General features: G+C 68.9%; 1 protein-coding gene across 1 annotated transcript in view; it reads right to left on the bottom strand.

Moving 5' to 3' along the window:
• The window catches only part of BAHCC1 (BAH domain and coiled-coil containing 1), a 64393-nt gene that overhangs the window by 2573 nt on the left and 47197 nt on the right, over positions 1-14623 (bottom strand). Inside the window, exons 12-27 of the mRNA XM_078438004.2 lie at positions 9632-9831; positions 9359-9495; positions 8903-9031; positions 6773-6890; positions 6000-6291; positions 5115-5297; positions 4721-5022; positions 4366-4473; positions 4091-4268; positions 3910-4024; positions 3731-3806; positions 3485-3593; positions 3154-3273; positions 2885-3061; positions 1520-2754; positions 259-495 (exon numbers count right to left, since the gene is read on the bottom strand). Coding sequence (XP_078294130.2) covers positions 259-495; positions 1520-2754; positions 2885-3061; positions 3154-3273; positions 3485-3593; positions 3731-3806; positions 3910-4024; positions 4091-4268; positions 4366-4473; positions 4721-5022; positions 5115-5297; positions 6000-6291; positions 6773-6890; positions 8903-9031; positions 9359-9495; positions 9632-9831 — 3716 coding nt within the window. The remainder of the gene's footprint in view (positions 1-258; positions 496-1519; positions 2755-2884; positions 3062-3153; positions 3274-3484; positions 3594-3730; positions 3807-3909; positions 4025-4090; positions 4269-4365; positions 4474-4720; positions 5023-5114; positions 5298-5999; positions 6292-6772; positions 6891-8902; positions 9032-9358; positions 9496-9631; positions 9832-14623) is intronic.

Genomic DNA, 14623 nt, shown 5'->3' with positions numbered 1-14623 from the left:
TGTCGGGGACGGGGAGGGGGTGTTCACGAATGAGACTACTCCTCCCGTGTTGGCTGCCACCCCCCCCCCCACCAGGTCTCCATTCCCCCAGGCCCCCTGCATGCCCCCCACCTGTCCCGGGCCCCCTTCAGGCTGCCCTGTTGCCCAGTCCTCCCAAGCTCCCCACTTGCCCCAGGGCCCCCCACAGGCTCCCCACCTGCCCTGAGCTCTCCTGCCCCAGGGCCCTACGGGGCACCGCCCCCTCCCCCATTCTCTCACCTTCCCATCACTCTGCCGCTTCCCCAGCTTCGTCTCCTCCGGGTGGTAGAACCACTTGACCTTCACCACCATGTTACTGCCCCAGGACTCCCACATGCTCTCAATGCGGCCGATGTAGGGCAGGTTGGGCCGCCCGGCCGACAGGAAGACGGCACAGTCCCCGATGCGCAGTGTCTCCTTGCCCCGGACGATGGCCTTGTAGAACAGCTTCCTGGCTTTCCCCTTCATGCCCCGCCTCTGCAGGGACACAACCGGAGGCCGAGGGCAATGAGGGGGCCCAGGCGGCAGCCAGGACAGAATGACAGGGACACACACACAAGGGGAGGGAATACGTAGGAGGGACAGACGGCATGTCGTGTGTGCAAGCGTGCGTGCACGGGCACCCCAGGTCCACGCGGGGCACCGTGGCGGCTGGAGGAAGGCCAGCACAGCCAGAGGTCCGGGACGAGGTGGCCACACCCAGACCTACCCTGCCCACCGGTCAGGATGTCAAGATCCAAAGCGACCATAAAGGAACAGTGGACCTGAGGCGGGGGTGGGGTGGGGAGAGGGCACGAGGCGTCCAGTGCACACACGTTTGCAAGGACAAAACGCCCCGGACAACCGCACGTCCACACGTAGAGTGTTGGCAAAGAACAACGTTCGTGTCCCTGCAACGAGGTGCTCGAGGTGCTCAAAACGCGCAGAGCTGCCTGTGTTGTTTACGGACACGGAAAGACGCGCAACCAAGCGGGCCTCTGCCGCTCGAGAAACGCTGGGGCGCCTGGGGGGCTCAGTCGGCTGGGCGTCCGACTTCTGCTCAGGTCATGATCTCACGGTTCGTGGGTTCGAGCCCCGCGTCAGGCTCGGTGCTGACAGCTCGGGGCCTGGAGCCCGCTTCGGATTCTGTGTCTCCCTCTCTCTAACCCTCTGACCAGCTCACCCCTCTGTCTCTCTCTCTCAAAGATAAACATTAAAAACAACAATAACAAAAACAGGCTGTCTGCCCCAGTGCAAACATCCTGTACACGATCTTACAGGCAGAGACAAGGACTTGGAGGGGACAGGGTGGCTGTGGTCATCTGCCTTGTCCCATCAGGTGGCAAGGTTTTCTCTTTCCTCGTTTGCCTTTGATTTTCTTTCTTTCTTTTTGTTTGGTCGACATTAAATAGGACAACCCAAAGAAAGAAGCGAGAGAGGGAGCAGGCCGGCCTCCTGGGCACCAGGGGCTCCTCGCTGCCCTCCCCCTCCCCCTCCCCGGCTGGGAGACGGGCCCACCTACCTGCGTGGGGTTCCCCGACCACTTCCAGAGCTGCCGGGCAGGCAGGAAGGCTGAGATCTTTGGCCGGTTTTCCACGGAGGGCAGCCGCTGCCTCCGGGAAAGCTCTTTGGCTTTGGAGAAGCTCAGGGCCTCCTTGCGCTTGAGCTTGGACTTGCCGCCGCTCGGGCCGGTGCCCGCGCCCCCGCCGGCCACCGCGGCCCTGGACAGGAAGCAGCGCTGCGCGTGCGCGTGCGCGTGGGGCCCGCCCCCCTTGGAGCGCAAGGCCTCGGGCTGGGCCAGGAGGGCGGGCACGGGGTGCGTGAGGCAGGTCTGCAGGAGCAGCGCCGGGTCCTCGTCGTCCGAGCTGTAGGACGAGCCCTCGTCGTCCGAGGAGCAGAGGCTGGAGGTGGACAGGGAGCCCGAGGAGGAGGAGGTGGTGGAGCCTGAGGAGGAGGACGACACGGACAGGCGGGCGAGGAAGCGGGAGGGCACGCCGGGGGCCAGCCCGGGCCCGTCCTCCTCGTCGTCCGAGTAGGAGCTGTGACAGTCGCTGTCGCAAGGCAGCGGGAACTCGGCCTGGCCCGCGAACTTGCGCAGCGCCAGCCCCATGGGCAGCGGGTGCACGGGCGCCCGCCCCTTCCTGTCCTTGCCCACGAGGGCCGGGTGCGCGTAGCTGGGGCTGGGCAGGGGCCGCCCCAGCTTGGGCCCGAGGTCCTTGTCACCCATGAGCAGCGCCTTGCAGTTCTTGTTCTTGGGGGAGGTCACGCCCTCGTGGTCCAGCTTGACCAGGAACTCGCCGCCCGCCCGCCGCCGCGCGCCCTTCTCGGCCTCTGCCCGCTCGGCCTTCTTGGCCCGCAGCAGCTTGTGGGCGCCCCCGGGCAGGCCCGGCCCGGCCCCGCCGACGAAGGGCGCGTACGAGCTGGCCAGGCTGCTGAAGGAGTCGGCCCGGAAACCGTTGCCGAACACGGGCGCGGCCACGCTGTGCACGGGGAACAGCGCCTCCCGGGCCCGCAGCTTCTTGGCGCTGCCGTTGAGCTGGAAGAGATTCTGCAGCACGCCGGGCCCCTTGCCGCCCGCCGCGGCCGCCGCCTTCCGCTTCGTCTGCGCCACCGCCGACCAGCTCAGCAGCGGGCTGCCCCGGCGGCCCAGGAAGTGGTCCGAGGCCCCGGCGGCGGCGGCGGCGGCGGCGGCGGCGGCGGCGGCGGCGGGGGCGGCGGGCGGGGGCTTGGCGCCCGAGGTCAGGAGCTCCGCTTTGCCTGGGGGGAGGCCGGGTAGAGTCAGGGGGACCCCCGGCTCCACCCTCCCCCCACCCGGCCCCGCGCCTCCCGGTGCCCCACACCCGGAGGCGGACCCCCACGCCAGGGTTCTGGGTGGTCCCACGAGTACCAGCTTTGTCTTTGCTGACGGATTTCTTCCCCGGGGGCTTGGGGGCTTCGGGGCCTTCGTGCGCCTTGGGAGACAGGCTGGGGGCGGTGGTCTCGCCGGGGGGAGGGGCCTCGAAGGAGGCTTTCTTGGTCCTCCGGCAGCTGCCGGACACCAGCAGGGCGGGCGAGGGCTCGGTGCCTGCGGAGCGGACGCGCGGCCTCAGCGCTGTGCCTCGGGACCTGGGCGCTGGCTCCACGGGGAGGCCCCACCCCCGCGGCCCCCGCACTCACACTGGATTTTGAAGTCCGGAGGCAGCAGCCTGATGTTGGAGACGGCGATGTGGCCGGTGTCCCCGTCATCAAACTCCACGACCACGGAGTCCAGGTCCCCTTCCTCGTCGCTGCAGGCACCTGGGGACGAGGGCCCCGTCACGGTCGACCTTGGCGCCCCCCCCACCGCCTCCCGCGGCCCGGCCTGAGCGGCCACGGCACCACCGTCCATCACCCCCGCCTGGGGCACTGCCCGCTCGCTCACCCACCTGCCTGCCCCCCGGGGGCTCCACATCCCCTGCCTGGATGGGGGGCTGCTGGCGGCCTCGTGGGGAATTCGGGGGGGGCTTACCTCGGACCACGTTGCCTGGATACAGGCAACGTGACTTCTGGCTCCAGTAGGCACAGACCCTCGTGCCGGGTGGGAGGTAGCGGCTGGACTGTGGCCGGACATCCAGCACCTGGAGGACCGGTGGGGGGGGGGGGGGGGCGTGAGTGGGCGGGGGAGGGGCTGCGGGGGGGGCGGGGCCCAGGAGGGGCGGGGGCAGCCAGGCCCACCTCCCCGGGGCGGCGCGTCCAACGGGGGCCGTCCCCTCACCGCCTCCTGCAGCAGCTGCTCCAGCGAGTAGATCCTCTGCCTGTTGCCTCTCTCGCCCTCGATGACGATGCTGTAGCTGAGGGGCGAGGGGGGCGTGGCGTGTGAGAGGGGCCTGCGGGCCGCGGTCGCCCACCCTGGCCCCGGGCCCGCCGCCCTCCCTCCCCGCACCCGGGCCTCACATGTCGGGGGGCTGCAGGGTCCTGACGCTGCCCGCGTACAGCAGACTGTCCTCCTTGGGAATGAGCACGGGCAGCCCGTCCTGCAGATCCTCCTTGTGGATGGTGCACGAGCCAGCTGAGGGGACAGGCTGTCAGCGCCGGCCCCGCCCCCCGCCCCCGCGGCTGCCTCCCGGCCACTCACCCAGGGCGGCGCTCTGCTCCGCGCTCAGAGGACCGCTGGCCCCAGCCGGCTCTTCCTCCGCTTCGTCGTCCTCCTCCTCTTCCTCCTCCTCCTCCTCAAAGCTGCCGTTGTCGTCAAATGCAAAGTCGTCTTCCACAGCAAAGCTCTCCAGCAGCCGACTCACTGCCCGGCCCTTGCCCTGGGGGGCCAGAGGGGTCAACTCCCTCTGGAGGGGAGGGGGGGGGGCGGGAGAGGTCTGCAACCCCGACTGGGCGCCCCGGGGGTGGGGACGCTACCTGCTTGCCGACAGCCTTGCTTTTCACCTTGCCCACCTTCCTGCCCTTCCCCAGGATGGCCTTGGCGTTGCGTGGCGACAGGGCGATGGACAGGGCCCCGTTCTTCCGCTGTTCGGGGCGGGAGGGAAGGAACCGCGGTGAGGGGGGCCCCAGCCTCCCTGCTCACAGCCACCGCCGGGCGTGGTGCAGGCTGACGCTGAGTGTGAGTTCAGGGGTGTGGGGCAGGCTCACCCCCGGGGCGGGCCACATGAGCGGGCAAGGGGGACAGGGTGGGAGCTCCTTCTGTATCTGACGCCCGCCCGCGGAGCCCAGGCCAGCCGGGGTGCCCCGTAGCAGGGGTGCCCGCAGAGCCTACCCGCAGTCCCGGCTGGAGGATCGTGCTCTTGCGTGTGGCCCTCTTGAGGCGCTCGCTGGCCAGCTTGCTGCCCTCCTCACGGCAGGTGAAGGCGCGGGCGGGGCTGAAGAGGGTGTCCCTGCTGGGGGTGGTCCCCGGCTCCGCCCGCAGGCCACCTTTGGCCTTGCCCTTGGCTTTCTTTTTGCCTGGTGCGCCTGGGGGCCTGCGTCCTGGGGCCCGCTCCAGCTTGGTGCCCACCTTGGCCTTCACCGTGCGCCTCTTGACCTTGACCTCGCTCTCTGGGCTGGACAGGCGGCAGGCCCCTGTGCGGGGAGAGGGCGGCCGTCACAGGCGTCCCGGGTGCTGGGCCCTCGGCCGCCAGGCTGGCCCCAGCCCGCCCTGGCCTCCTCGTTACCTAGTAAGCCCTGCCTCTCCTTCTTCTTCTTGGCCTTCTGGTTGGCCTCCATCTTGACCACGGAAGAGGGTGAGGGCCCCAGCACGGCCACACCGGCGCCCCCATGCAGCGCCAGCCCGGGCTCCTTGGGGGGTGCCTCTGTCCCCAAGAAATCTATGCCGTTCTCGCTGTCATAGCCGGCACCTGGGGAAGGCAGAGCGTCCAGATGACTTGGTGTCACAGCCACGCCATTTTGGGGGCGGGGGATCTGTTCATCTGCATGCACGTGGATGGGTTGGGGGGCGGGGGGGAGGGGCAGGCACCTGGGCGGGCCTCCTGGTGAGGGTGTGTGGACGAGCACGAGCACGGGTTAGGGGAGGAGCCGCTATCTGACCTTCCTTTCCCTGTCTCTATTTTCCTTTCTTACACCCTGGGCAGTGGGGCGCCAGCCCGCGGGCCTGGGGATACCCCTCCTCAGGGCAGCTCCGGCCCCTTACTGCCCTCCTGCTTCCTGCTTCCTCTCGCCCTCCCTTTGTTCTCAGGCGCAAGCTGGGTGCAGGCGGGGCGAGGCCTGGTGGGGAGGAAGCACCTAGTTCTCCAGGCTCCTGTCTCTGGACACGTGTGCCTGCTGGAGGCCAGATAACCCCTCCAGATCAGCCTGCAGGAAAGCCGCCTCCAGCCGGCAGAGGGGCTATTTTTAGCCCCCTTTCCGGGATGTATCCAGAGGCCTCTTTCTTTCCCGTGGCTCTCGCGGCCCCACAGGGAGCCGCAGGGCAGGGTCTCCTTCCCCCCGGCTGCCCCGGCGGGGAGGCTGTCCCCGGGTCCCCCACACTCCACAAGCCGCCACCTGGCTCTGATGGCCGTCTGGGCCCGGCGGTCCCGGCTGCGGCCCTCGGACCCACTTGCCTGCCTCGTGTGCCGGGGCCACCGCCGACTGGGCTGGGAACTTGGGCGTCTCCCTGCTGCCGCCACCGCCATCCGGCTGCGTGTGCCGGGCGGCCCCCGGCACCTTGGTGCTCTTGGCTCTGGACAGCTTCTTCCGGATGCGTCCCCCTGGGGCGGCCTCCTTCCGCCTGAAGGGGCTGAGGCCTGCAGGCAGCCCCTTGCTCTTCACTTTCGGCTTCAGCTGGGCCACCTTGTGGGCCATGGCAGACGCCAGCTCGCCCTGACCGCTGCTTCTCTTGCACCGGACCTTTTCCTGTGAACGGGAAGCCGGTGGCTGCGCTCAGCCCTGAGGCCTTCAGCCTGCCCGCTGCCAGCGCCGGCTCACAAGTGGCACTTCCTCGGCCCCCGTCCGCTGAAGGGGCCCAGGGGGCACGGGGCTCGGCCACTTGAGCCCAGCACCCCTATCCCCGCTCCACGGCACCTCCCAGACCGCCCACCCTACTTGAGCTTGGGGGATGGACGTCGAGGGCCCGGGTGTCTGTTCTGGGAGGGCCGGGCAAGGTGACAACATGCTCAGGTGGGGTGACAGCTGCCTCCAGGCCACCCACTGCACACGGGGTGCACCTGACACTGGGTTCACTGCTGAAGACTCCGTGACCTATAACATCGTGCACTTTTTCTTTCTGCTGGAGTGAGCATCGCCAGCCCCAGTCACACCTGCAGGCCCAGGGCCGGCCTCTGCCGTGAGGCTCACCGAGCCCCAGAGCCCAGGGCGAGGCCGCTGCAGTGCTCACCGCAGAGGCCGGCTGCAGGCCCACGTAGACGCTGCTCTCCAGTCGGCTTTGCTTCCTCGCAGGCTCCTCGCCACCCCGCAGCTCAGCACACAGCAGGCTCAGGCTGGACCGCACCGCCCTGGGGGCATGGGGGCGCAGGTGGGCATGGGCCAGCTGCAGGCACGCCTCGGCACCCTGGCCCCGTCCTCGCTCTGCCCTTTCCCGAACGAGGCTGCGCTCCTGTGCCGGGCTCCTTGGAGCACGCGCCGTGCTGCCAGGCGGCCCGGAGGCCGAACCAGTGCTGAGCCCCAGCCGCCTGCCTGCCGGCCGGTCCTCTCGCTGACCGGGGAGGGGCGGCCTAAAGCTCAGGGGCCGGGGCTCTGTGGCCAGCTGGACCACTGTGTGTCCCAGCTGTGGCCTCAGTCTTCACACCTGGGAAACAGGGACGGGAACTATTACGGCTCTCTGCAAGGGTGGGGAAGGTCGGTCCCGGTCCCAGGACTGGCCCTCGGTGAGTGCCAAGGCCAGCGGCCACCACGGTTTGGAACAAGGACGGTGTTAGAGAGGCTCCTGAGAATGGGGTCCCCTGCCTCCCTCTCCGCCACTGCCAGAAAGAGGTCGGGGCACAGTGGCCAGAGACACTCCTGTCCAGGGTCTGCCTCCCAGCCTCCTGGGACCCTGACTGCTGGGCTCAGACACCTGCTCTTAATCCCAGTTCTTGAGGGAGGGGAGCCTGAACCCCAGCACCCACATGCGGGGGGGGGGTGGGGCTGGGAGTCTACTGACACCAAGTCTCGGTTTCCCCATGTCCCACAGGTGTGGGTGGGGCCGGGCCTGTCACCTGCCCCCTCCCCCACTCACATGGTGTTAATGAAAATGAGTCACAGACGGAGCCTGAGAACCCTGGCTTTGTGGGGACAGACATCACCTTTCACCTTCCCGCCCAGAGAGGGGACCAGGCAGGAAGCCGGCTGTGCAGTGAGGCTGCCCCCACCCCCCACCCCCCCCCAACCTTCCACTTCCTGCCTGGTCCCAGCTGTCGGCAACCACCGCAGGGCACGGCCCGCAGCGGGGGAGAGCCCGGGATTCAGGAGGGAGCTGGATCCTTGAGGAGGGCGGGCCCCGACTGTGTGTCCTTCCTCGTCCTGAGGCTGCTACCCTCCAGCCAGGGCCGGGCTTTGTGGGTCAGTGGAGGAAGTGTTGTAATGCCAAGTACCAGGCCGGGGATTCCGGGGCCAGGGGCCTGAGGGCAGCTCGGGGTAGCCTCGCCAGGACCCCCTGACGCAGCCACTGGCCAGACTCCGGCCTCGGTGGGCCCTACCTTGGCCAGAGGCCCCGACAGCGCTGGCTGGTTCTCAAAGGGAGAGCCTGGGAGTCCCCTGGCTGGGGACACCTGGGCAGCGGGGGGAGGGGCAGCTCGGGGAGACGCCACCCCCCCCCCAGCCATATGGCCTATCCCCGCCACCGCCCACAGGCGATGCGAACCCCCCTCCCTGTAACCTTCTCTGCATTTGCTAATGTTTTGTGACATAAAGCCCTGAGATTAATTTTTTGCCTCTGTCTTAATTGAAGGAACCATTTAGTGCCGATTTAACTATTATTACCAAATCATCAGGATTGATGCAGCGCGCACGCAGGCTCGCCAATCGCGTTTGGAGCAGCTCGTTGGATTTATGCAAATAGGTCTGCCGGGAGAGGCAATTTGTAGCCGGGAAGGACAATTATGCCCGGCCCGGGAGCGTGCCAACGAGTGCGCCGGGCGGGTAATGGATAATAACACTGCGCCGACAGCGTGGCAGCGTGACCAACGGTGTTACACGGTGCAGACAGAGAGGCTTTTCCGCAACGCCGCCTGGCACCCGAGGGGGCCGGGCGCGGGCAGGGGTGATGCCCCGGCCAGGTGTGTGGACCTGGTGTGGCCACGCACCGGGCCCGGCGTGGGGCAGAGGGAAGGGGAGAGGTCTGCAGCGGGCTCTGTCCGTGGCTACAGCTCTGGGAGAGGGGAGCTGGGTCCTCACGGGAGCTTGAATTGGGGGGGGGGGGCAGCAGCGTGCGGACAGGGGCGTCGAGGGCACCCTGGGCCCACCCCAGCCCCGCCACACGCACCCCCAGCCCGGGGCACCCCACGGCGGCCCACGCACCGGGACTTACTTGACTTTCTTGCCGTCGCCCCTGGGGAGCTGGCCCCCAGGACGCAGGGCGGGCAGCAAGCTGGGGTACTTGCGCTTCCTGGGCCGGCCGGGCCCCCGCCTCGCGGGGCTGCGCGAGCTCTCCTCTCTCCTGCAGGCCACGGGGGTGGGGGGTGCTCAGAGGTTTGCACCCACCCTGGCCCCCCTGACAGGGGTTCAGCAGAGGGCACTGGCCTTGGAGGGCTGCAGGGGCAGGGCAGGCCCCCCCGAGACTCGGGGAGCTGGGCCCTCACGTGGCCCAATGCGCCAGCCTTCCTCCCACGGCCTCCGGGGGCCATCCTGGACGCCAGCCTCCAGCCCAGCTCAGCCCGGGCGCGCGTGGGGTGGCTCCCTGACCCCGAGGTAGTGGTCCCGGGCCTGCACAGCGGTGGGGTGGGGCCCCCCACCCGGCCCGCCCGGCTGCCGCCCGGGGCCCTACTCGTGGTCGTGTCTGCGCTGGAGGCGAGCCAGCTCCCGCTGCTTCTCCTTGTAGCGCCGCTGCAGCTCTGCCAGCTGGACGCGCATCTCTACCTCCTGCGTGTCCAGCCGGTCGATGGCGGCCTTCAGGGGGCAGACCTGGTGGGCAGGGGCACGGGGGCCTGTGAGCCCAGGCGGGGCCCCACGGCGGGGGCGGCCGGCGCGGGTGCTCAGGGGGCCCCTTGGGTTGTGGCACCGGGGGCGACCGGGCCCCCCCCCCCTCCCCCCCACTCACAGGCTTGGTCTTGGGGGTCCAGGTGTCCTTCCGTTGCAGAATCTGCATGCGGGGGGTGAGTGTGGGAGCCCTGCAGGGGTCGGCAGCGGGGGGCCGGGCAGAGGAGGAGGGGCTGTCCAGGCCAGCGGCCTCCACCAGGGACCAGGCTGAGGCCAGCGTGGCCAGGCGCTGCAGGTCGAATGCCAGCACGTCCTTTTCCTCTGCGGGGGACACGAGGGTCAGTGTGTGTGCGGCAGGCCGGCACGTACCGCCCCTCACAGGGTCTCTTGTTGTCCGCCTGCATCTTGGTCTGGCCCGGACCCTCCAGGCTGCCCGGCTCCCCCAGCCACGAGGACCAAGGACCAGGGTGAGGTGGTGGGAAACAGCGAGATGGGCACAGGGGCAGGCACCGAGCACCCTGCCTCAGCTCCGGGGAGAGGAGAAGTCCCCCCTGGCTACTGTGGGCCAGGCCAGTTGGGGAAGCGCCCAATCCGTCTGATAGAGGCTTGTGGCTTATTCGGCCTCAACAGAAAGTGCCCGTGCGTTTCCTGCCCCTCCCAGATTCGTGAAGAGTGGGGTGAGAGGAACGGCCCAGGGCAGGGTCCGAGCTGAGCCAGTGGAGGGCAGCGTCCATCCAGGGGTGAGGCCTGGAGCGGAGACTCGGGACGGGGCAGGGTGGCGGCGGAGGTGGGGAGTCAGGCCCCCGTGGGCAGGCTGTTCCCACGAGGAGCCACAGCCAGGGAAGGGGAGCCGGCCAGGGGGAGCCCTGCGGGGTCAGATGGCTGCTGGGGCTAAAGCCGTCCACGGGCAGTTGTGCTTTTCAGGACCTACAGGACACACAGCTCCTCCGAGGTGGCCGGGGAGCAGCGATACCCCAGTGGCAACGAGCACATCGAACACCCTGAACGTGGCTTCTAATTCCACCTCCCTGGAAAGGAGCCTGGCTCCTGGGAGAAATGGCTGTTGCCAGGGGCAGGGGCGGTGTGTGGTGAGCCAGGAACACAGGAGGTGCTCGGAAGGTGAGGGGGACACGGCGGCGGGCACATGGGCCAGCTGCAGGGGCCGAATCTGACACAGCTCCAATCCTCCGGTTAAATAGTGAGAGTGCAGATTACAACCGGCCAAAGAGAGTAAGAATCCGCGAGTCACCCTGCCACAAACAGGTTAAATGCACGGAGAGAATGCGTGAAGAGGCAGGGAGAACTGCTTCCAAGCACCTCCCTGCGAAATACTCGTTAACCGCAAAGGGGGGACGCGGCCATCAGGGTGAGCCGGCCTCAGCAATGGGACAAGGCGGCGAGGCGGGTGCCAGGAGCTGAAACTTCTGGACGCCGGTTCGGAGCTGAGGCCACAGGAGGCTGTGTCGGGTGGCCCCGGAGCGGGAGGCTAAGGGGCTCTCTCCTCCTAGGGCGTGGGCTGCTCTTCCCTCTGGAAGCCAGGGCAGGGCTGTCCGGAAGCCCTACTTCAGCGACAAGCCCCACACGGTGTCCTATCTGTTGGGGTCACTGTGGTCACCAGGAAGCTCCTTTGCTCCCCTGCCCGGGCGGCCCGGCCCCGGTCCTCAGGCTCAGCCTGCTGAGCCGGTACGATCCCGTGGGTGAGCCTGGGGGGGGGGGTGGGGGTGGGGTTGGAGACGAGGTAGGGAGGGCTTTTCTTGGCTTCAAACAACACCCTGCAAAGCTCTGCAGCCCTGGGGGCTGTGGAGAGAGAGACAGCCCCACCCCGATGCCCTGGGGTGTCTCTAACTCCTGTCCCTGGAAGGGCCTGGGGCCAGGCTGCCCAGACAAGCCGCAGCTTTGCAGACCTGGATCCCAGGCTCACTCAGGAGAAAAAGGGGCATCCACACTCTGGGACGGACAGGGCCTGGGCTCCCCAAACATCCAGGGTGGAAGGGAGGCTCAGGTGGCTCTCCAAGGGTGGGATGTTCTCGTGTCTCAGGGCTGGGCTCCTGGGTACAGACCTCCCCATCCAAGGCCAGGCAGACACAGGGTCTGACTCCCCGCCCTTCTCCCACCCGAGGGCTCAGTCTGGGGCTCAAGTCCCTGCATCTGGTGCGGAGGTCTGAGGGCCGGGCAGTGCCCCCACTGAGGCCCCCCCCCCAACTTGAGCCCAGGTGGGGGCAGGCCAAGGGTCCTGCAGCTGAGGTCTTCTGGGTGGGGCTGAGGGGCTCTGAGGACCCAGGTCAGTGAGGTTGCCCATGAGCAAATGGCCTGGGGTTTGAACTCCTGCCCCACCACAACTCGGCTGCAAACCTGCCAACCTCCTCGTCCCTGCTTCCCAGGGGCCTTCCACCAAATGCCGTGCCCGGCCTGGAGGGGGTTCAGGAGGTCCCTTCTGGGGAGGAAGGGACAGGAGGCTCTGCTGTCCCTTGGGACCCCTGCTTCCTAGGACACACTTCTCCCACTTTCTCCCTCTGTGAATCTTGCCGCTCATCTGAGATCACAGCCAATCTCCTAATTCATTTCAGGCAAGGCGGTCATTGTGCTCATAGGGAACAGCTCTGGATCTGAGAGTGCACAGACTAGCCAGTTAACTGGGACAGAGGACAGGATGGGGCCTGGGTGCTCTAAGAGGGGAGGGTGGGGGTCTGGGTGTTCCAGGAAGGGAGGGTGGGGGCCTGGGCACTCCAAGAGGGGAGGGTGGGGGCCTGGGGGTTCCAGGAGGGGAGGGTGGGGGCCTGGGGGTTCCAGGAAGGGAGGGTGGGGGCCCGAGTGCTCCAGGAGGGGAGGGTGGGGGCTTGGGTGCTCCAAGAGGGGAGGGTGGAGGCCTGGGGGTTCCAGGAGGGGAGGGTGGGGGCCTGGGGGTTCCAGGAGGGGAGGGTGAGGGCCTGGGGGTTCCAGGAGGGGAGGGTGGGGGCCTGGGTGCTCCAAGAGGGGAGGGTGAGGGCCTGGGGGTTCCAGGAGGGGAGGGTGAGGGCCTGAGTGCTCCAGGAGGGGAGGGTGGGGGCCTGAGTGCTCCAGGAGGGGAGGGTGGGGGACTGAGTGCTCCAGGAGGGGAGGGTGGGGGCCTGAGTGCTCCAGGAGGGGAGGGTGGGGGCTTGGGTGCTCCAGGAGGGGAGGGTGGGGGCCTGGGGGTTCCAGGAGGGGAGGGTGGGGGCCTGGGGGTTCCAGGAGGGGAGGGTGGGGGCCTGAGTGCTCCAGGAGGGGAGGGTGGGGGCCTGAGTGCTCCAGGAGGGGAGGGTGGGGGCCTGAGTGCTCCAGGAGGGGAGGGTGGGGGCCTGAGTGCTCCAGGAGGGGAGGGTGGGGGCTTGGGTGCTCCAAGAGGGGAGGGTGGGGGCCTGGGGGTTCCAGGAGGGGAGGGTGGGGGCTTGGGTGCTCCAAGAGGGGAGGGTGGGGGCCTGGGGGTTCCAGGAGGGGAGGGTGGGGGCCTGGGGGTTCCAGGAGGGGAGGGTGGGGGCCTGAGTGCTCCAGGAGGGGAGGGTGGGGCCTGAGTGCTCCAGGAGGGGAGGGTGGGGCTTGGGTGCTCCAAGAGGGGAGGGTGGGGGCCTGGGGGTTCCAGGAGGGGAGGGTGGGGGCCTGGGGGTTCCAGGAGGGGAGGGTGGGGGCCTGAGTGCTCCAGGAGGGGAGGGTGGGGGCTTGGGCGCTCCAAGAGGGGAGGGTGGGGGCCTGGGGGTTCCAGGAGGGGAGGGTGGGGGCTTGGGTGCTCCAAGAGGGGAGGGTGGGGGCCTGGAGGTTCCAGGAGGGGAGGGTGGGGGCCTGGGTGCTCCAAGAGGGGAGGGTGAGGGCCTGGGGGTTCCAGGAAGGGAGGGTGGGGGCCCGAGTGCTCCAGGAGGGGAGGGTGGGGGCTTGGGTGCTTCAAGAGGGGAGGGTGGGGGCCTGGAGGTTCCAGGAGGGGAGGGTGGGGGCCTGGGGGTTCCAGAAGGGGAGGGTGAGGGCCTGGGGGTTCCAGGAGGGGAGGGTGAGGGCCTGGGGGCTCCAGGAGGGGAGGGTGGGGGCCTGAGTGCTCCAGGAGGGGAGGGTGGGGGCTTGGGTGCTCCAAGAGGGGAGGGTGGGGGCCTGGGGGTTCCAGGAGGGGAGGGTGGGGGCTTGGGTGCTTCAAGAGGGGAGGGTGGGGGCCTGGAGGTTCCAGGAGGGGAGGGTGGGGGCCTGGGGGTTCCAGGAGGGGAGGGTGGGGGCCTGGGTGCTCCAAGAGGGGAGGGTGAGGGCCTGGGGGTTCCAGGAAGGGAGGGTGGGGGCCCGAGTGCTCCAGGAGGGGAGGGTGGGGGCTTGGGTGCTTCAAGAGGGGAGGGTGGGGGCCTGGAGGTTCCAGGAGGGGAGGGTGGGGGCCTGGGGGCTCCAGGAGGCGAGGGTGAGGGCCTGGGGGCTCCAGGAGGGCAGGGTGGGGGCCTGAGTGCTCCAGGAGGGGAGGGTGGGGGCTTGGGTGCTCCAAGAGGGGAGGGTGGGGGCCTGGGGGTTCCAGGAGGGGAGGGTGGGGGCCTGGGGGTTCCAGGAGGGGAGGGTGGGGGCCTGAGTGCTCCAGGAGGGGAGGGTGGGGGCTTGGGCGCTCCAAGAGGGGAGGGTGGGGGCCTGGGGGTTCCAGGAGGGGAGGGTGGGGGCCTGGGTGCTCCAAGAGGGGAGGGTGAGGGCCTGGGGGTTCCAGGAGGGGAGGGTGAGGGCCTGGAGGTTCCAGGAGGGGAGGGTGGGGGCCTGGGTGCTCCAAGAGGGGAGGGTGAGGGCCTGGGGGTTCCAGGAGGGGAGGGTGAGGGCCTGGGGGCTCCAGGAGGGGCGGGTGGACTGGCGACCTGGCCATGCATCTTCCTTGGTCCACACACCCCAGCGACTGAGGCGCCTGGCCTGGGCTGCAGTTGCAACGCCCACAGGGGACTCACGTGGTCTCCACGTGAGCGTTCTTTCAATGAATGGGCCGCGGTCCAGCAGGCATTCACATGCACAGACTGGGTGGCCACACACACTGGGCCCGGCATCCGCTCGGCACTTTCGTGCCAGCCACGCTCACGTGGTGGGTCTGGGCAGCCCGGGCCCGGCCCGGGGCTCCCCCCCTCACCCTACAGCCCGGAGCCCTAACTTAGGCCCT

This window comes from Panthera onca, chromosome E1, assembly GCF_046562875.1.
Source record: "Panthera onca isolate mPanOnc1 chromosome E1, mPanOnc1 haplotype 2, whole genome shotgun sequence".
Classification (NCBI taxonomy): Eukaryota; Metazoa; Chordata; class Mammalia; order Carnivora; family Felidae; genus Panthera; species Panthera onca.
The sequence above is the reverse complement of the archived record's forward strand: the minus strand, read 5'-3'. Positions and strand labels throughout refer to the sequence as shown.